Source organism: Eurosta solidaginis, chromosome 4, assembly GCF_040869045.1.
Source record: "Eurosta solidaginis isolate ZX-2024a chromosome 4, ASM4086904v1, whole genome shotgun sequence".
In the NCBI taxonomy this organism is placed as follows: Eukaryota; Metazoa; Arthropoda; class Insecta; order Diptera; family Tephritidae; genus Eurosta; species Eurosta solidaginis.
The window spans coordinates 140803114-140825487 of record NC_090322.1 but is presented as its reverse complement, the minus strand read 5'-3'; the positions used below and the strand labels follow the sequence as shown (position 1 = coordinate 140825487).

At 36.5% G+C, this 22374-nt stretch overlaps 2 protein-coding genes across 2 annotated transcripts in view; one reads left to right on the top strand and one right to left on the bottom strand.

Moving 5' to 3' along the window:
• The window catches only part of LOC137250407 (uncharacterized), a 686265-nt gene that overhangs the window by 526382 nt on the left and 137509 nt on the right, over positions 1–22374 (top strand). The gene's annotated exons all lie outside the window — the stretch shown is intronic.
• Positions 7502–22374, bottom strand: part of LOC137248690 (uncharacterized) — a 67749-nt gene continuing 52876 nt past the window's right edge. Inside the window, exons 11-14 of the mRNA XM_067779605.1 lie at positions 14752–14873; positions 11956–12031; positions 7954–8332; positions 7502–7861 (exon numbers count right to left, since the gene is read on the bottom strand). Coding sequence (XP_067635706.1) covers positions 7622–7861; positions 7954–8332; positions 11956–12031; positions 14752–14873 — 817 coding nt within the window. The 3' untranslated portion in view covers positions 7502–7621. The remainder of the gene's footprint in view (positions 7862–7953; positions 8333–11955; positions 12032–14751; positions 14874–22374) is intronic.

Here is a 22374-nt window from a genome sequence, read left to right as displayed (position 1 = left end):
AGAGTAAAGCCATTACCTGGAGCAAGGTTGCGTACGGTCACTGGCGAGTATAAACAAGCGCGGTGAGAAGTGATCTGCGAAGTCTTAATTGGGAAGGTCATGGTTCAACACAAATTCGTTGTGGCAGAGATTGTTGATGAAATCATAATTGGAGTGGACTTCTTAGTTAACCATGACATCAAGATCGATATGCAGAGAAAGGTGATGCATTATAAGAACCAGGCAGTGCCACGTTAACGTCAGTTTCGACAAAGGGTTTAGCAGAAAGCGAGTGCTGGTGTAGAAGGCTCGACAAATACCACGAAAGTCAAAGGTAAAAGTTGATGAATCGAATGGGTCAAATAAAGCGAAATCAAGAATACCTGCGAGAGAAACACTGACATTGACAAAACCAAATGGACACACAAAAACGAAGGAAAGAATTTCCCAGAATAAATGCGAAGGTGGTTTCAAGCCAGGGCGCACTACTGTTGTGAAACGTCGGAACGATACTGTTTATGCGAAGCCAATCCGTCAATCGCAAGCTCTGTAAAGTAGTTCATTGGCCAAAGAAAAGAGTGTGAGGGAACGGCCTAGGGTAATGAGAAGTAAGATGAAACACAGGTACGAGGAGAACAAAAATTCGGAAGATTTCTTGAAGGGAGATTTGGTACTATTATACAACCTTCACCGGCGGAAAGGTGTTCCATAATTTTTGTGCAGTTGGGAGGGCTCATACAAAGTTGTGAAAAGGATCAGTGATACCATCTACAGCATACAAATCATTGGGAAACCACGAAATAGAAGGGTGGTTCATTTGGAGCGGCTAGCGGCGTTTAGATCCGGAAATTTGTCTGATCGGGACGATCAGACTTAGAGGGCAGTGTGACGAATATTAGCAACACTAAGGGATACTATCATCTCTAAGCCGATACTAAACAGTCACTTGTATCTACATAAACAAATCAATCATTATGTCTACACATATGTACGTGCACGCAGCGGAGAGAAACGCACAAACACATGCATATATCTTATCTGAGAAGCCCACAAAAGTGGGCAATCGTTTGTGCAAGTATCACTCACATATACAAACGTAGTTTATAGCTGGTAACTAAGTAGTAAATTCTAGAAACGCCTAGAAGTATGCGAACGAGGAAATCGAAGAGTATAAAAGTGCACAAGCTGAGCAATCATGGAATTAGTTTGACTTAAGCACGCTATCTGTTGAGAAGTAGAAGTGTTATTGTGAAGGTAGTCTAATAAAGACCATTTTGCATTATTGAATATTGGAGTTATTTAGTGTTTCGAACGTTAGCAGAAGGTTGCAAATAAGCGGAATTTCCTCAAATTCGTTACAATATCATTTCATTTTCATCAAAGGTATAAAAAGTGGGGGGAAATAGAAAAACCAACAAACATACAAAAGAGAAATTTCCAACAAATGCTAGAGTTCTGTCTTAAGGACAACAACTACTTCGTTTGGGGAGAAAAACTGGATTGGTACACAAAGCCCACCTCGTTTGGCCGCCTGATAAACTTCTTGTCAGCCCAACCTTTCAAATATAAAATGAATACCGCAAAAAATGGGATCAACAAAGTTTTAGCTATTAGCCATCGAAACTTTTGGGAAGCAAACATACGAAAAATTAAACAAATTCTTAGAACCAATAACTTTCCAAAAACACTTATAGACAGCCTAATTCGAGGGAAAATGTTAAATATTGAAAATTATATCAATACAAATACAACAAGAACTACAACTGATCAACTCAAACAGTATTACAATGTTAGGTGCATACCTAGATTAACCGAATACTTCGAAAAACACATCACGTCTAACAACAGTAACATATGTTTAGCATACATATCGAATAATACTGTGACGAATATTGGCACCACTAAGCGATAATAGCATCTCTAAGCCGATACTGAGCAGTGACTTGTATGTACATAAACAAATCAATCATTGTCTACACATGTGTACATGCCAGCAGCGGAAAGATGCTCACAAAAGTATTCAATCATCAGCAAAGTATTTCTCACACATACACATACATATATCTGAGATGCTCACAAAAGTAGGCAATTATTTGCGCAAGTATCACTCACATATACACGTGCACATGAGAAGGTATAAACATGCATCTGTAGTTTATAGTTGGTGAGTTTATAGCTGGTAAATAAGTAGTAAATTCTGGAAATAGAAACGCCTAGAAATATGCCAACGAGGAAACCGAAGAGTATAAAAGCAGCACCAGCTGAGGCATGACCAAACAGTTTGATTTAAGCACGCTATCGGGCGCGAAGTATAAGTGTTATTGTGAAGTATTTTCAAAGTAGTCTAATAAAGCCATTTTGCATTATTGAATATTGGAGTTATTTAATCAACAATTTAGCGATACCAACGTTAGTAGAAGGTGTAAAATAAGCGGAGTTTCCCTAAATCCGTTACAATACATTATCTAGCATATTCAATAAAACCAAACCCCTCTCAAAACTTCACAACAAAATAATAGCCGTGTTTTTTTTTTGCACGCATATACGTTTACGTTTGCGCGTAAAAAAACGCTTATGCTCGCTAAGATAATGGTTAGGAGACCCATCTAGTGGCAGTGGTTAAATAACTAGCTACAGAACAGGGTGTACCTAAAATCGGAGATACAAACCTCTGGTGGCCAAAATGTATAACATATAGCTGAATCAGTTGCGATGAATAGTGGATACACACAATTTTTAGAGGTGAAAAATAGACACATATTTCAGTTACATCTGAGTATAATGCGTATTGAAATTTAGTAGGACAAATTTTATGCGCAGCAATTTCAGAGGTGTATTTAAAGTTTGACGCTTAGCAGTCCATATAAAGTTTAAGCGTAAAAATCTATAGATGTAAAAAAAAAACACGGCTAATATTGTTTATGAAATACCATGCAAAGGTACAGAAAACGAAATCTGCTATAAAATATACATAGGCACGATTAAGCGAAGCCTAGGAGTACGCCTAAATGGGCACGAAGCAGACATAAGGAAAAAGAAAATCAGCACAGCGCTATCGCAACACACCACATCAAGCGGCCACTCAGCTGATATGCAAAATGTCAAAATATTAGACAAAGAGAAACGAACAAAGATTAGATACACCATAGAGAGTTTACGAATAATGGAGAAAAGGGACAAAACAGTAAACACAAAAGAAGACACGGATTGCATTTCCGCGGCTTATTTGTTATGCCTTTAAATTCTATTGTTTAGTTGACAATTGTACCACATATAGATGGTATCAGCGATATGTTTTTAGACCAAGAAATTGAATATATATATATATATATATATATATGTATATGTATGTAAGTCCATTTTCGTTTATTGGTTTTGGTTTGTTTTTCAATTTTGGGCATTATTGAAATTTCAAACAATAATTTTTATAATTTCATGTCAATTTACGTTGGTTAATTGGAAAAAATATATAAATAAATGCAGTTTCTCCATTGAGGAAGCTAAGGTGTTTAGCGAAACCTTGGGACGCAAGAGTGAAGTTTTACTTGCACTAAAAGCAATATTAGGTCAATCAAAGCCTGTCCTAAGACAGAAATAAAAAATGAGCAAAATCGGATGACGAGCACGCCCACTTAAAAAAAAAAAAATTTTTAAGTCAAATTTCAACAAAAAATTTAATATCTTTATAGTATATATGTAAAATATGTCAACATTCAACTCCAGTAATGTTATGGTTCAACAAAATACAAAAATAAAAGAAAATTTCAAAATGGGCGTGGCTCCGCCCTTTTTCATTTAATTTATCTAGAATACTTTCAATGCCATAAATCCAATAAAAATTTACCAATCCTTGTGAAATTTGGTAACGGTGTAGAGTTACCTATTTATGGAGTATATGTAGAGTTATCTACTTGTAACAAATATACTTGTTATCTATATATATAAAATAGGATGTATGTATGTATGTATATTTGTATGTATATATATTTCTATGTTTGTATGAGGCAAAAGCGGATTTAAAATCGACAAAGAGAGATGTGTGTAAATTCTTTTTTCGTGGGTTTTTTGCAAGATTTGGCGCATTTTGAAAGTCTGTTCGATGGTAGATTTACTAGATCTGAAGTCGTACGGATAAGGTACACTCAGACGATTCAGTCTTTCGCACAGACAACTGATTGACAGCAGATATCTAAGACCCAATATTAAAAACGAATTAAAAGCGAATGCCTGTCCCGTTGTACCTTTTAGTTTCTGGGTTTTCTTATATATTTAGCTATGAAAACACACCCAGATAGCGCAGCGCTTCAAATTTAAATGATGTTAAAAACATAGCAAATCAAGTGACACGAAAGCTTATAGTGTGTAGCTATAGATATTGTGGGCTATATGTTAACTAAGGCGACAACAGTAGCTATAATGACACCAACAATAACGAAAGCATTTTAGGTGGAATTAATTATGCATTCACGTTATGTCTGCATGTCGCGTGCCAGCCGCTTTTACCTTTCATATCCATAACTAAACCCTTGCTAGCTATCTAAACCACATTGACAGCTTTAAGCTGAACTCATAGAAGAAGCAACGACCAAAAATAAGTATTAGTTAGTTAACTATAATAGACAGTTGCAATGGCAATCACATCAGACCAAACATAGAAGGCCAGCAATTAAGTGTCGCAGCTGTGCCAAATTCTACGCTAGGAAGTCACGTTACGCGAAATTGCAGAATGAATGAGAAGAGATTGCCATCTTGCACAGCTATAAACGTGGCTCAATGTTGTCGTGGTGTATGCATATAAGGGTGGTCATTAAAAAGTTAAATGCGAGACGTTTTCATTCTTATCAAACAGTTATGCCCGGTTTTTCAGTGCGAGTTTAAACTACAGCAAATGTTGACTAGAGTTTAACCCAGCCACTTCGGACGCTTAAGCTGAGATGAGCAGCAAAAATTGTATGTTATCGAACAAAGTGGCAAGGTTAAACTCTAGTCAAATTTATCTGTAGTTCAAACTCGTACTGAAAAACCGAGCATTAGACTGTAAAGAAAATCACACACAACTTTTGATCTTTGATGATTGATGAGTGTTAAATCATTATGGACAAAGCCCGAAATTCTGACTACCCCATAAAGGTACATCTTAATCGACACCGCCGGGTAAACTACTATCGATTTTAGGCATTAGCTAAAAATGTAAGATCAGCTTTTTGAATCTTCAAAGGGAAATCTGAAGAGAAGTAATGGGGGAGAACTGAAAAGAAATTGGCAATTTTATAAGGCTAAAATGATTCAAGTAATACTATCTTGTTGAGAATATAAATAACTAACCATGTATATTTGCCCAGGTCTTCATGTCTTTCACACAAGTATACTAACGAATTATGTTCTCTATGAGAGTACGAATATTTAGAGCAGGAAGGCAATTGGAAAAACCTTGTATAACAACAAGACGTGGTTTTGGACGAACTTGTTTGTCAACAGATCGATCACAGCAGAAGTGCGTGTCCGAATGCCTTTCCAGGCAGCAGAGGCTTTAAAGAAATTTACAAAGTATAATCGAAAAAGCTGTATTTTTTGTGTTCATTGGACTTCCCTTTGATGAAATGAATATTAAAATAACCCTTGGGTATTGACGTCAATTTTTGTGCTTTGGTATCACCAAAGTGCAAATGTCCGATGACAATACAATTTTTGCTGAACGAGATCTACGCGTATAACGCCGAATCCGAACGAGGAGATAGCGACCATCGACGGCACTTCATGCATGTAAAATAATTCTGAGGTGTACGTAGGTTTTATCGCCCTCTCTATCATTGGTGATTTACAGCGATTTTCAAGCCTATCCTATACTATGGAGTCCTTGTTTGGTGGACAGCCACCCAAAAGAGAACCTGTCTAATAAGAGGGGTATGCAGGTTATTAATGCTAATAAGAGCCCTGACATTCTTCACATCCCACCTATTGACCTGGTGGCAAAGACCATGGCGATAACAACTGCCTCGGAGCACCTTGAACGCAGACCATACGGTCGTAGTAGTAAAACATCATCAATTATTGGATGAACAGATTACCTATGTCCGTATCTGCGCTTCGGAGGGGCTCTTAGAGCCGCAATGGAGAAGGATGTTTAGCGAAAGGATGCTCACATGGCAAAGGATATACGCGTGTGCACCGATGGTTCCAAAGGAGTAAGGTCTGCGGGCTACTGTGCTCATCCGGAAATAAACAGATCCTACAAGCTACCAGAAGACTAAGGTATTTTGCAGGCGGAATTAGTAGCCGTAAACAATGCAGAAGAAACGCTGGAAAAAAATCTTATCCGCGTCAGCTTTTATATTGACAGCCAAGCAGCAATTAAGGCAATAATATCGAATAGCACAGTATCTAAAAGTGTTTTGGAATGTGTAGCAAACCCAAGAGAGAATCGGGATAGGGAGAAACATACATCTATATTGGGTCATATTGAAATATATGGGAATATGGAAATATATAGGAATAAGAGAGCGGATGAAGTTGGTAAAAAGGGCGCATCCCTTGAATCTGCCTACGCATATGTCCATAATTGGGCGAGATTAAGAGAAGGCGAGATGTGCACATGTTCGACCAAACGGGAAAGACGTGTGTCAGAAATCAGTGAAAGCAGATGTAGTGGGATGGTGGAGGAAACCATCCAACACGTTTTTTTCTCGTGTTCAGCGCTTGCCAGGCTAAGAATCCAGTTATCATGAGTGATACAGCTATCAGATCTAGAAGCACCAAGATACATTTGTCCTAGAAATCTTCTAGTATTTGCCAAATGGACGCAGTTATTTTATGACATAGGCCCTGCTTTTTGATAGGGGTTTTCAGTTTAGTCGTTAAACTTCTCGTAACAGTACGAACTTATTCAGTCTATGTGAGGTCCTCACGGACCGGCCAGTTCAACATAATCTAACATAACCGAATGATATCTGCAATGCAAATAAATTTTCATTGAGAAGTTGTTCACGTCAAAAATACACTCGGAATGTTTGCCAAAGGGCAAAACCCCAATCTGAACGTAGGATCTATAGCTATAAATCAAAAACAAATCACTCCATTAGAATATTTTTTACCTAAAAATAAAGTTTGAAATATTATCGATAAAAAAGTGATAACTTTCTATGTAGTACAACTAAAATTGTTTAAAAAATTAAATTTTACCAAAAAAAAAAAATAAATAAAAAGAAAAAGTTTGTGCGCTTGTTCGTCGTAAAACAAACATTGAACATTCGTCTTGTATTCAGACTTCCATACATATATATGATAAAAGACTTAGGCCGATTACATCTTTTGAAACACACCCTTTTGTTGAATCTTTTAACTTAAGAGGGGAAAGGGAGGGAATAGGGTTAGAGATATAGACCGCTTAAAAGCCATGCAGATACACCCAAGTTAGGGCAGAACAATGTATGCCGGGTTTGTTAGTTTTTGTATACAATTTACAATTTGTTATTTGTAAATTACAATTTATTATTTAAAAATATTTTTTTTTGAATTTCCCATAACCACATATGTAGTTCGTTTTTAAGTTCGAGAAAATTAAAAAACTTTATTTAAAAAACTATTATTGTTGCAAGAAATCGTTGCAATTTTTGTTTTTGTTTTAATATCTTACGATTCTTTTTCAACAAAAACTCAATGGTCTTATAGCCATCAAAATGCGAGCCACATTTTCACGTAGAATTGGGTCCATATTTCGCTGCTTTTTTAGACTGCTAGGAAGCGCGTATACCTGCGAAAGTTGATATAAATCAGCATAATAATCCATACCAGCAATGCCTGCTGAGTTTAAACTGGGTGAAACTTCGGTGCATTCTATTATGGCGGTCTTCAGAGGAGTCACGTGTAAAGTAGAGTGATATGGCTAGATATGTACGTTAAGAAAGAGAACGATATAGATAATTTATGAATATGTTTGAAAAATTAAACAACTGCATATTTCTTTTGTGAACTAACCACTTTCTTGCCCTCGATTAGCTCGCGCATCAGCAAAACAATAGTCCTGCTACCCGCCAGCAAATTCCAACGTGACCAACTGAAATTGTGCGACTGTACCAAAGTCGACATACATGCGTATAAATGCATTTCCATGACGAAATTTTTCTCACAAGTGCCCTCAGTGTAGCAAAATGTATCTGGCTCTGGGAAAATGTCAACGGCTGCTGCAATAAGTATCGCTTTAAGTTCGGCCAATGATAAGGTTTTGCCGATCATGCCATCAAGTGCAGGTGTACTGCCACCTTGAAAGTTATTTACACAATAACCCGAAGCAGTTATGTTCAAATCCAAACTGATAATGGAAGCTGTGAAGCTAAAGAAAATAGTTCCAGGGCGGCTGTGAATGAAAAAACAAAAAAAAACAAAAAATTTAATTATAAATACAGAAAATAAATATCATGATATCTCAATTGGGCATGATGCAATAAACCAGACAGCTGAAGTCAATATTTCGAAATGTGGTCGCATTTGACAATCCTCTCACTCATATTTTTTATACTTTTCCACCCGCCTCTCTTCCGTCTAGCCTTCTTCCTCTTATTTCCTCTCCCGTCTGTACTTTCTAGTTTACCTTAATGGTCCCATTCGTTCTTTCATAAATCTGCCCGATATTCCTCTAGCTCTTCCCGCTCTTGCTCCTATGCAAGTCCAACTCTCACTATAACTCTTAATGTTATCCATTTTTTATATCTTACTGTTAGCCTCTTTTTACTATTTTGCCTAAAGCCATTACCCATATTCTTACGTTTACTCTTACTCTCCATCTTCCTCTTGTTCTCTTTACTTTTTCGTCTTCGCTCCAGTTTCCTCTGCTGTTTCTTCCTATTTCCTGTGGTTTCTGAGGTCTTTTGTTTTCATTTTGCTGTTTCCAATGTGAAGATATATCGAGTTTGACTCTTTTTCGCACATTCCATTGCAAAGGTAGTAAAATTGTACCAACAATTTTCCTTCCCTACTACTTTAAAATGCATGACCGGATTATGAGGACCCTCACATTTTACTGACTTCACCTGGTGGGTTTTATTGCGTCATGCCAACTGGGTGAAATTTTCTGGAGTGTAATAGTTGTCTCTCAACACCGCCCATGAATCCGAGCCATGCATCAGAACAGGGATGATGGGAGACGTGTAGAGCGTGATTTTTGTTCGTCGAGAGGGAACTTTACTTTTCAATTACCTACTCAGTTCAAAGTAGTACTTGTTGGCAAAAGTTATATTCCGTTTGATTTCTAACCTGACATTGCTTTTGCTGGTAATGCTGGTTCCCACATAGACGAAATCCTTCACAGCCTCAAATTTATATCCGCCAATAGTGACATGCTCGTCTCGTTGTTATTTACAGCAAAACCCTCTCTCTTTATCTTATCCAGGGAAGGTGGAACTCACGGTTCGTTTGTAAAGGTCAATGAAATCAATATAATTAGCATAGGCCAGCAAATTAGTTAAGTGCTGTTAGAATTATCCAGCAGCAGGTTAAAGAAATCACACGAAATTGAATGGCCTATTCTGTAGTATAGTTTAGTCACGAGTGGCTCGGAGAGCTGTTCTTTGTTGATGAAGTCATATTGGGAGTGGACTTCTTAGTTGATCAAGACATCAGGATCGATATGCGGAGAAGGATTATTCGCTATGAGAATCAAGATGTGCCACTTAACTTCAGTTTGGAAAAAGGGTTCAGCAGTAATCGAGTGCTGGTGAAAGAGATTCGACAAAAACCACAAAAGTCAAAGGCAGCAGATTGGGCAAGGGTTGATGGAAGGAATGGGCCAAACAAATCAAAACAAAAGGTACCTGCGAGAAAAACACTGCATTGACAAACCCTAAGGGACGCACTAAAACGACTGAAGGAATTTTCCAAAAAGAATGTGTTATGTTTGTCGGGTGTTAGCCGTAGCTCAATCTTTATTAAACATAAAATAACATACAATTTACAGGTCATAATTACATAAAAAACAAATAAATATATAAAGTCTTACCGCGTATTTAATTACCATTGGTTGGATGTTCGGCAGACAGAAAAGGAATATGTAACGTTATGTCCTTTGACACTTATTTATACATTAGCGTTGTCACATACATATTTAAATGAACGGCACAATACAATAGTAGATACTTATACAAATACATTTGACAAGTGAACATTTTCGGAATTTAATCTACAATTAAGGGTTGCCAACAGAATGCAAGGGTGGTTTCAAGCCAGCGCGCACTACTGTTGTGAAACGTCAAGACGATACTGATGATGCAAAGTCAATCCGTCAAGATCAAGCTCTGCGAAGTAGTTCTTCATTGGCCACACAACAGAGTGCGAGGGAACGATCCAGGATAATGAGTAGTAAAATGAAACGCAGGTACGATGAGAACAATAATTCGGAAGGTTTCTTGGAGGGAGATTTGGTACTGTTATACAAACCTCACCGGCAGAAAGGTGTTCCATCCAAATTTCAGTGCAGTTGGGAAGGCCCATACAAAGTTGTGAAGAAGATCAGTGATACCATCTACCGCATACAAACCATTGGGAAACCAAGAAGTAGAAGAGTGGTACATTTGGAGATGCTAGCGGCGTTTAGATCAGGAAATTTGTCTGATCGGGACCATCAGACTTAGGTGGAGGGCAAAGTGGCGAATATTAGCAACACTAAGGATACTATCATCTCTAAGCCGATGCTAAGCAGTGACTTGTATGCATATCATTAAATCAATCATTATGTCTACCCATATGTCCATGCGAGCAGCGGAGAAGAGACGCACAAACACATGCATATATCTTATCTGAGATGCTCGCAAAAGACGGCAATAATTTGTGCAAGTATTACTCACATACACACGCGCATATGAGTAGCTATAAACGTAGTATAGCTAGTAATTTTATAGTTGATAAATTCTAGAATAGAAAAGCCTAGAAATATGTAACGAGGAAACCAGACAGTATAAAAGGCAGCAACAGTAGAGACACGACAATCAGTTTGATTTAAGACGCTCTCTGGCGAGCAATAGAAGTATTATTGTGAAGTACTTTAAGAAGGCCATTTTGCATTATTGATTAGTACAGTTACTTATTCTACAGTTTAGTGATTCGAACGTTAGCAGAAGGTTGCAAATAAGCGGAATTGCAGTAAATTCGTTGCAATATTATCTAAATTCACTGTATGCACTGAATGAGTGTCATAATGACCGTGGCACAATGAAATTTCTTAGGGTCATGAAATTTGATGCAGAAGCGAACGTCGTCACAATCGCGCAAGATTTTGTGAAATATTTTTATCTGTCAGTGCACGATGCTGTATCAAAAATTGTATGTGAGGTGCCTTTAATACTAAGGGGCGACTTATGTATAAAGCAGTGATAAATTTTTTTTCGTGTGAACCGAAATTCCTATAAGAGCGTTCATTCACTTCAGTGAGTGACAGTAAACCTGAATGCCTCTATGAAATTTTTGGTATATATAGGGGGACTGCAACGCAAAGAGTCAAAGCGTCATACATAACCTGGCCCTAAACGAAAATTCGTTGTCAAACCACAGTTGAAGACCAATTTTTTTTATATTAAGATTCTGTTTTTCAGTGCAAGCTTTAACTCTAGGTGATTAGAGATTAACCCTGTCATTTCGGCCGATTAAGCTGAGATGAGCGGCAAAATTTTATGTCATCGAACAAAGTGGTAAGGTAAACTCTAGTCAACGTTGACTGGAGTTAAGGCTTGCACTGAAAAATCGGGTCTTAGTAAGCGAATTGATATTTAATATTTATGAACTAAGTAAAAGGTTGCCGTGATAAATTTCGAAACAAAATAACATCCATCTTCTCTTTTCAAACAATTTGATTATAACAATATCTGCAACCCTTAGCTCTTGAACAGCAATCATTTAGGTTGTTTCAGCATTTTTCAGCGTTTACGAATCACCATAGAATTTTGATTTCAAACATACATATGTACAAATTTATTTATGTACCTTACCTACCTTTTAAAGTCCGGTTTTATTTCCCAAGTCTGATAAGGCATATTGCTATAGCGATTTAGTGCTAGCCCAAATATGCCTTCATTCGAAAACGAAATTATTAATCATGCCCGCCATGGCTTAGTCACATCGTGAATTGGGTATGCCCACATGGATCAATGTAGGCCGATTGTAAAAGCCCATCATGCCATTTGCAAATTGGAGTTCATTCATTTGCATTTGTTAATCATTTGCAAATCATTTCGGTGGTTACAAAAAAAAAGGCGAAAATACGAAAGGTTATTTAATAGTGCCAGAAATATTTATGTGCATGAGGGTGGTCTTTAAAAAATCAAATGAATAAGCTTTTTCAGTCTTAATCCATCAAATAATCATACCACGGACAAAGATATAAAATAAACAAATAAGATGTCAAAATGAAGTTTTAGCTACATGAACTAATAAAAAATTCATATAAATTTTTTATTTAACACCCCAAATCTATTTATCAAGATCCTGGGTTCACGCCCCGGGCAAAGCAACATCAAAATTTTAGAAACAAGTTTTTTCAATTAGAAGGAAGTTTTTCTAATCGGGGTCGCCCCTCAGCAGCGTTTGGCAAGCACTTTGAGTGTATTTCTGCCATGAAAAGCTCTCAGTGAAAACTCATCTGCCTTGCAGATGCCGTTCGGAGTCGGCATAAAAAAACAAGTAGGTCCCGTTCCGCCAACTTGTAGGAAAAATTTAAAGGAGCATGACGGAAATCGGAAGAGAAGCTCGACTAATATGGATCACATTGTTGTTGCATTTGCATGTTAAATCTCTATGGGTATATAGATCACGTTTCATTGGAACGCGAGGAATGATAGTCAAATTAAACACTAATTTATCTCCTAAAATGCAATTTAAATTAAAATTGGCGTGAGCTCGATTTTTATTCTTTAAAATGGGGTTTAAGTAGGCGGCCTACTGTCAAAAGCTGCGAGAAATTTAACAATTTGCTATATAAATGCGAAAAACTTAACAGAAAGTGAAAACAATTAAGGAAGGTTAAGTTCAGGTGTAACCGAATTTTACATACTCAGCTGAGAGCTTTAGAAAGAAAATTGTCTTTTTCGTGGATACATAAAAATGTTAATACTAAAAAGTGGAGCGACTTGCCTTTGCTATCTTTCTTCAGCTATCAATTCGTTTTATTTGAATATTTTTTTTAAATAGGAAAATTTGGTTAAATTTGAACGCATTTCTTTATAATTCTTTTTAAATCACCCCTGAAATATTTTCGAAGCGCTCTTAATTATGAGTCCGATAAGAATCCGAAATTGTAGACCAAGGGTGACGTTTTTTGGAACGATTTTCCTTCATCTTTTGTCAAATAAGGGAAAATCACCATGTACGAAAATGAACCTAGGGTAAGTCTGGAACGTGTTTGTTTGACATGAGTATCAAATTAAAGGCATTAAGGTGTATTTTAAAAGGGAGTCGGCCTTAGTTTTATAGGTGGACGCCTTTTCGAGATATCGCCATAAAGTTGGACCAGTGGTGACTCTATAATGTGTTTGTATGATACGTGTATCAAATTAAAGGTATTAATGAGGGTTTTAAAAGGGATTTCCTTTAGTTATATATGTGAAGGCGTTTTCGAGATATCATCTGTCGGGTACCGCTAATTTATTTATATACATATGTAATACCACGAACAGTATTACTTCCAAGATTCCAAGGTCTTTTGATTTCGCCCTGCACAAATTTTTCATTTTCTTCTACTTAATATGGTAGGTGTCACATCCGTTTTACAAAGTTTTTTCTAAAGTTATATCTTGCGCCAAAAAACAGTGTATTGGACAATGTTTCATCCCTTTTTTCGTATTTGGTATAGAATTATTGATTTTTTTTTAATTTTTCGTAATTTTTGATATCGAAAAAGTGGTCGTGGTCATAGTCGGATTTCGGCCATTTTTATACCAATACAAAGTGAGTTCGGATAAGTACGTGAACTAAGTTTAGTAAAGATATATCGATTTTTGCTCAAGTTATCGTGTTAACGGCCGAGCGGAAGGACACGCGGTCGACTGTGTATAAAAGCTGGGCGTGGCTTCAACCTATTTCGCCCATTTTCACAGAAAATAGTTATCGCCATAGAAGCTATGCCCTAACCAAATTTCATAGTGATTGGTAAATTTTTGTTCGACATATGGCATTAAAAGTATTCTAGACAAATTAAATGAAAAAGGACGGAGCCACGCTCATTTTGAAATTTTCATTTATTTTTGTATTTTGTTGCACCATATCATTACTGGAGTTGAATATAATTTACTTATATAAGTACTATACAGAAATAAAATTCTTTGTTAAACTTAAAACAATTTTTTTTAAAAAGTGGGCGTGTTCTTCATCCGATTTTGCTAGTTTTTATTTAGCACATATATAGTAACAGTAGTAACGATCCTGCCAAATTTCATCATGATATGTTCACCGACTGCCAAATTACAGCTTGCAAAATTTTTAAATTACCTTCTTTTAAAAGTGGGCGGTGCCACGCCCATTTTCCAAAATTTTACTAATTTTCTATTCTGCGTCTAATTTACATACCGAATTTCATTAAGATAACTCAAAATTTACTCAAGTTATCGTGTTCACGGGCAGACGGACGGACGAACGGACGGACGGATATAGCTAAATGAATTTCATTTTTCGCCCAGATCATCTTGATATATAGAAGTTTATCTATCTCGATTAGTTTATGCTGTTACGGGGTATATGTGAGCTTTGCTCAGCATGATTTTTAAGGAATACTCTAATGTATAACGTAATACTGACCTAAACGACCCGTACGGAATTGTAATGATAGTTTTTCCTCATTAAATTTAGTATCGTGAACATCCCGTGTACTCCATTTGCCTTGGGTTAGTCCAATTTGATTCAACTCTTTGTACTTTTTGCTGTAAAACATAGAAAACCAAACAAAAATGTGTACACAAAAGTGTTAACTAAATAAATAAAGTTGAGTTTACTGGATTGAAAACAAGTTTTGTAGATATTACTGTGTGTTTTGTTGACTCAGTTGTACTGAAAAACATTTTAAAGGTAAACACAAATATGTTTCCGATATGTGTTTGTACCGAATTTGAGTTCATGGTATTTGCTCAATTTTTTGATTCATTTACTATATAGAATGGAAATGTATAATCAGATAAAGCTCGTTTTAGTTTAGGTATGGTACTGTTTAAGTAAGCGCAGCAATCTTCTATATATATAAAATTCAAGTTATGTATGTACATATGTATGTAGGTATAGATCAAGTTGCATCCTTAACGGAACGACCGATCACAACCAAATTTAAAACACCGACTAGGAACCTGCCAAGGATGGTCACAGGATTAAAATAATTTCGACCCATAAAAAGGGCGTGGCACCTATCATACAAATAGAGTCTTTGATACTGCATAACTCTGGATGTAGTAATGGTAGACGTGAAGTCCTAACAGCACCAGTAAAATACGAAAGTATGGCTGCCGTACAAACTTAGGTTATTTTAACACCTAAAGTTTGACTGCAGAGTTGGGGTTGGCTGCAATTCCTTTTGAACGTATAGAAATCGTTTGGGGTTTATAATCTTTAGGGTTGATGTTTGGAATGTGCCTGGGAAACCAGAAAAACAAGCTTAATTTAATATCTCCTGATGTAAGAGCAAAGATAGAAATCGCTGTGGCAGTTGCTTCCACAGAAATCGTGGAAATCCTATTTTGTCGTGGACTTACAGCTCACTCCGCACTTGAATTACCACTGTCTCTGCAAACATCTCATACATCGATGTGCAAAATAAACAAAAGGTCAGACCAAATAGAAGTTCTATATACATGTAAGCTTATCGTGTTGGATGAGTGCTCCATGGCTCATAAAAAGTCGCTGGGAGCTTTAGAACGAACGCTTAAAGAATTGAGAGGTAATGATCCTCCCATTAGTGATGCTTTCCTTTTATTTGTTGGATACTTCCGACAAATTCCAAAAGTTATTCCGAAAGGAACACCCGCAGATGAAGCGAATGCGTGTTTAAAATCGTCTTATGTATGGCATTACCTACAAAAATTAGCTCTCTCTACATAAATAAAACCGCATTTGGGCGCAGAGACACTTCAGCGTAAGATTTTTCTAAAAAACTTCTTGAAATTGGTGATGGCTCTTTGTACCCATCAGAAGCTCTTCCTAATCGATTACGGATCTGAATTTTGGCTTTCTAAAAAAAGAGCGCTGACTAATGTTTTCTGAAAGAACGTATTTCTGAATTTTTGTTTTCTGAATTTATGGGTGGAATCAATATATCGGCACTCTGATGTTTGTGAGTGTAGCATGTTGTAAAAATATAGGAGTATGACATATATGATAAATAGTAAATATTCTGTGTTAAATTTATTTTCAGCTCTTAGTCCAACATCATTTAGTTGTTGCGGCAAAAATGTTTTTTGATGTAATCCATCAATAATGAGTCATTAATGAGACGTTATTACTTCAAATTAATCAAATGAATTCGTGGATTTTTTATAGGGGGCTCGTAAATTGTTTAGTCCCGGGCCCGGATTTTCTCTCTACGGCCCTGCCCATTGCTTCATTCGGTGTGACATTGTTGATTAATGGGACGCTAGTTGGCAAACGAAAATAGATTACCAGCATGTTACCAAATGAAATTTGAATATTAAAACTTTCCTTATCATTGGGCAATTGACGTTTTCACTTTGCTCTATTTCATTGTTACTTTGTAGTCAAAGCGGTCAGCAAACGCATTTGATGTTGTATGACAAGCGGTTTTAATTGATATGGCCAAATTTGTGGTCAAATTTTACCTAGTGAAAACCAGGCGTTAGAAAAATCTGACTAACATTTCTTGTCAGCATAATAAATATTTGGATAGCTAAACTTTTAGTAATATCTCAGCTTATTTTTGCAAGGTTTTGTCAATTGTTTTGGCCTGATAAAAATCTAAATTAGAAGAGACTATCATATGGTACTTATAAAGCACTTATGTCCGTGGGTTCTACCGCAATTTTGTACAAAAATATGAAAAATAAAAAAACAAATTTTAAACTTTTTAAGGTTATTTAATCGCAAATTGCTGAAAAATAAAGGATACACGAAATTTTTTGTAATATTATTTGTAGTACAAATAAAAAGATTTTTGGATGAGTCAACTCTAGATTAGGCTACGTATAATTGGCCATGAGTGAAACATGAGTTACTAAGGTTGACTTCTGCTACAGCTAATGACTGTCCTTAAGCTTTATTGATAGGAAGAGAAAATTAGAGACGTTTAAGATGGAAGGGCATATATGTAGGTATTACTGGAATCCTTGGTATGGAAACCTTTTTTGTTTTCGAAGTTTCCCGATAAAATTAATTGCTTCAATGACATTGGTTAAAAGTGTTGTGATGATAAGCCTTGCCCCACTACATAAGCGCCGAAGATCCAAATTATGAAGCATAATTATTTTTGACCCGTAATCGATTAGGAAGACCTTCTGATGGGTACAAAGAGCCATCACCAATTTCAAGGGTTTTTAGAAGTGTCCCCGCGCCCAAATGCGGTTTTATTTATGTAGAGAGAGCTAATTTTTGTAGGTAATGCCATACATAAGACGATTTTAAACACGCATTCGCTTCATCTGCGGGTGTTCCTTTCGGAATAACTTTTGGAATTTGTCGGAAGTATCCAACAAATAAAAGGAAAGCATCACTAATGGGAGGATCATTACCTCTCAATTCTTTAAGCGTTCGTTCTAAAGCTCCCAGCGACTTTTTATGAGCCATGGAGCACTCATCCAACACGATAAGCTTACATGTATATAGAACTTCTATTTGGTCTGACCTTTTGTTTATTTTGCACATCGATGTATGAGATGTTTGCAGAGACAGTGGTAATTCAAGTGCGCAGTGAGCTGAAAGTCCACGACAAAATAGGATTTCCACGATTTCTGCGGAAGCAACTGCCACAGCGATTTCTATCTTTGCTCTTACATCAGGAGATTTAAATTAAGCTTGTTTTTCTGGTTTCCCAGGCACATTCCAAACATCAACCCTAAAGATTATAAACCCCAAAAGATTTCTATACGTTTAAAAGAAATTGCAGCCAACCCCAACTCTGCAGTCAAACTTTGGGTGTTAAAATAGCCTACGTACCCTACTGGTGCTGTTAGGACTTCACGTCTACCATTACTAAATCCAGAGTTATACAGTATCAAAGGCTCTATTTGTATGATAGTTGCCCGCGGTTTTTATGGGTCGAAATTTTTTTAGAAAGCCAAGAAGTTACAACTCCGATACAAAAGTTCAGAAATCAAAATTCAGAAGTCAAATATCAGAAGTCAAAATTCAGAAGTCAAAATTCAGAAGTCAAATTTCAGAAGTCGAAATTCAGAAGTCAAAATTCAGAAGTCAAATTTCAGAAAGTAATCAGAGAGCAAAAAAACATAAAATTTTGTGCAAAATTTAATGTTTTTTTGCTCTCTGATTATTTTCTGAATTTCGACTTCTGAAATTAGACTTCTTAATTTTGACTTCTGAATATTAATTTCTGAATTTTTATTTCTGAATTTTGACCTCGACAATTATGGTGGCGTCTCTATCTTGGAGTATGATGTTTCTTTCATCAATGGTAGTCAGTATTTTGAACCAAATTGAGGACAGCAAGATACATTCGAAATTGTTGATTTACTTAATTCCGGGAATATCTCCGTGTGCTTGTGCAGTCAAATTTAGCTTAAGTAATGCGTTTAGTGCTTGCGTTAATCTAGGAACATGGTTTGCGAATGGTCTGAGTGCCTCAATTCTAGCCGACCTCCTAGTTCTGAAATACTGTGAATAGAGCTGGGTACCTTTTTGAGGATATTCCATCGTTGTAGACTGCTGCCGAAAAAGCAGTACAAAATTCTGCAGCCGTACAAAATTCTGCAGCATCAACACCACATAAATTCAGAATGTGGGTTGCACAAGGCGAGTAATCAATACTCGAGTTTTTGTCGATAATGCGACGTTGTGCTCTGTTGTAAGCTCCTTTCATATTGGCACCGTTATCGTAACCTTGTGCACGAAAATCTTTTAATGGGATTTCATGTTTACCTAGAGTATGGCAAACTAAATTAGCGATTTCTTGACCAGGTTTTTGTTACAATCCACGAAAGCCAAAAACCGTTCTTGAATTGTAAAATTTGTTGATTTCGAATTGAAATGGTGGTAGCGTAAAATGAACGTAGTGTGTTCAAAGTGACTAGCATCATTCGTAGCATCAACGATAATGGCAAAATACTTGGCTTTCTTGCGTTGATCTAATATAGTTTCCCTCACGTGTTATGCACACATTTCTATAAACTCGTTATGAATGTCTGGGGAAAGATAGTGAACTTGTAAACGTTTGTGCTGCTGTTTTGAAATCCTAACTTTCTCCAAATGATCTCTAAGTATCTGATTATAATGGCTTATGAGTTCTAAGATGCCCAACAAATTTCCATTGTTTCGTTCACCAATATATATACTTTCGCCTCAGAAAGCTATGCCTCTTTCACCCAAAAATAAAATAGTGTCCAAAATTCTATATAAAATTTCTTTCCACTTTTGAGTTTCAGTATTTAGCTGTTCATTGATAAGTGTGTCAGTTGTAGCCTCCTTTTGAATTTGGTTTTTGTAGAGATCTCCATTGAATATAACATTTAATGTGATTTTGATTATTTTCGTGTGCTGGCAGTATATCGTATAGCTTCTTTCACACCTGCAATTTCGAATATCCGCCAGGGCAACAAATTTTAGGTCGATTTAAAGTATTGGTGCTTAACAGACGACATGGTAGGCAATAAAAAGAATTGCTACTGGCATGCCTCGTCATAACGATCACGCTTAATCTATCTCCATCTTCGTCTCATTCTATCTCTTACTCAGTCTCCTTCTCTATTTTCTCTTCTCTCAAGTTCATCTCATTCTTCTTCATCCCTTATTGCCTGTCCCAGAGGGTGGTATGTATTATGTTCCAGTCACAGTCTCACTCCGGGTCTTAGTCCCAGTCCTAGTCCTAATCCCAGTATCAGTCCGCCTCTGGTCTACTTCCCGGAAAAAAGGATCGTAAATACTAATATAGGAAAATTTATATACCAAATTTCAGGCAAATCGAATAGGACGTATGTAAATAGGTATGTGGGTAATATTAATTCATGTCTTTATTTTGGCTTCGCATGCATATTTATCAGTTTTGCCAGGTTGATGCGACTAAATCGAATATCACAATGAAAATTACTTTGGAGCTCTCAGCAAAAGTTTTAATTTGATATCCATATTACCCACACATTCTAGGGGTATCCGGGTGCACGTTTTGGTCTATATCTCGAGACGTTAGTCACCCATCGTTATAATATATTACTCTGTACTAAAGCACACATCAACAGCTTCAATTTGATACCCATAATGTAAAAATACATCCTAGTGTTACCCTGATCCACGCTTTGGCCTATATCTCGAGACCCTAGTCACCAATAGGTATGAAAATATCCTGTACTAAAGCACTCATCAACAGCTTTCATTTGTTATCCATATTCTATAAACACATTCTAGGGGTACCCGGGTCCACATTTCGGCCTATATCTCGAGACCCTGTACGTCGATCGCAACCAAACCTATGTAATAACCATTGCGTGAGTTATGCGCAACTTATGTGAAAGTTTAAATAAAATCAACCTACGCATCTGTACAAACACCGGCAACCAACTAACACACATTTTAGCCTTTCTTTTTATATATTGTTACGAATATTAGCAACACTAAGGGGTACTGCCATCTCTAAGCCGATGATAAGCAGTGAAGTGAATGCACATCAATTATTCAATCATTTTGCCTGCAAATATGTACGTACACGCAGCGGAGAAGCAACAAACACATGCAGATATATTATCTGAGATGTGCAATTATAATTGTGGAAGTGTCGCTCACAAACACACGCGCATATGAGAGCTATACACGTACATCCGTAGTTATAATTATAACATATAACCAACTAGTGGATTCTAGAACAGAAGCGCCTAGAAGATGTAACGAGGAAATCAAAGAGTATAAAAGGGCTCAATAATATAGGCGCTACAATCAGTTTTCGATTAAGCACGCTATCTGTCGGGCAATAGTAGAGTTATTTATTGTGAAGTACTTTAATAAAGGCCATTTTGCATTATTAAATATTGGAGTTATTTATTCAACAGTTTAGTGATTCGAACTTAGCAGATGGTTGCAAATAAGAGGATTTGCAGTAAATTCGTTACAATATATACATTTTGATTTTTCACATTTCACTATAATATTAAAACGAAACGCAAATATTCGTTGCTTTTGAAATTCGGCTTAAAAATTCCACAATTGAACAACTAAAGACTCTCCTGAATTAAAAAAAATTTCTTAATACTTCTAAATCGCGGGCCCCCCAGACCACGGGCCCGGGGGAATCCCCCATTCCCCCTCCCCTCTCGTCGGGCCTGGCAATGGGAAATAATAAAGTGAAACAAAATTTCAGCGTGGGTTTGTTCAAGCACTGCTTTATCGACCTTGAGTCAGTAGTGTGACATAATAGAAACGTGTTTGTTACCGGTCAGTTCAACCTAGCACCTAACATCAATGTACGAACCAATATTAATGTGTTGGTATTCACTCTGGTAGCATAAAATGTCATCATTCCAGCTAAAGTCAAACAATTAAGATGGCTGCCTACGTCAAAGAGTAAAGTGCCCATTACTTATACTTAGCATAGACTTGACTTGACTTGGTGTAAACTTGGCAACTTAGTCACGATTATACTCCACTTAGCGCATGCAATCTGGCATCATAATCAATAAATGTCAATTTGTATGACAAAATGTCAAAATGAAATGGAAACAAACAAATGGCATCTCATGTGTAAAGTCACTTAGAACTTACATAGAAAATCAAAATTCAACAGACTTCTAAGCCAAGTTAAGTGTTGCTAAGTTTTGAGTAATCAGTAACATGCAATGTGCATTTAACATAACTGTAAATGACAGTTCTCAAGTCAAGTCAAGTCTGTGCTAAGTATCAGTAGTAATGGGCCCTTAAGCTTACCCTGTATACTTATACCATGCATAAATTTATTCAAATATGTTAAAAGTCAAAAGGATGACACAAACATCAAATCTTAGTAATTTCAAATCAGAAAATAACTAAAGCACATCAAAAGTGACCGAAATAAGCAATGAATGGAGGCTGACACTTTTAATAACTAAAAGTCAATTGGCGTCAATTGCCAAATGTTTACCAACATTATTAACATAGGAGTTGAGCATTCATGTTTTAGAAGTGCCTTTTACATTTACCCTTTTCCTAACCCCCTTTTTCGTCCCTTAAATTTTATTTATAAAATTCAAGCAAGCACCATTTTTAGTGAAAGGACGGCAGTTTGTTACAAAT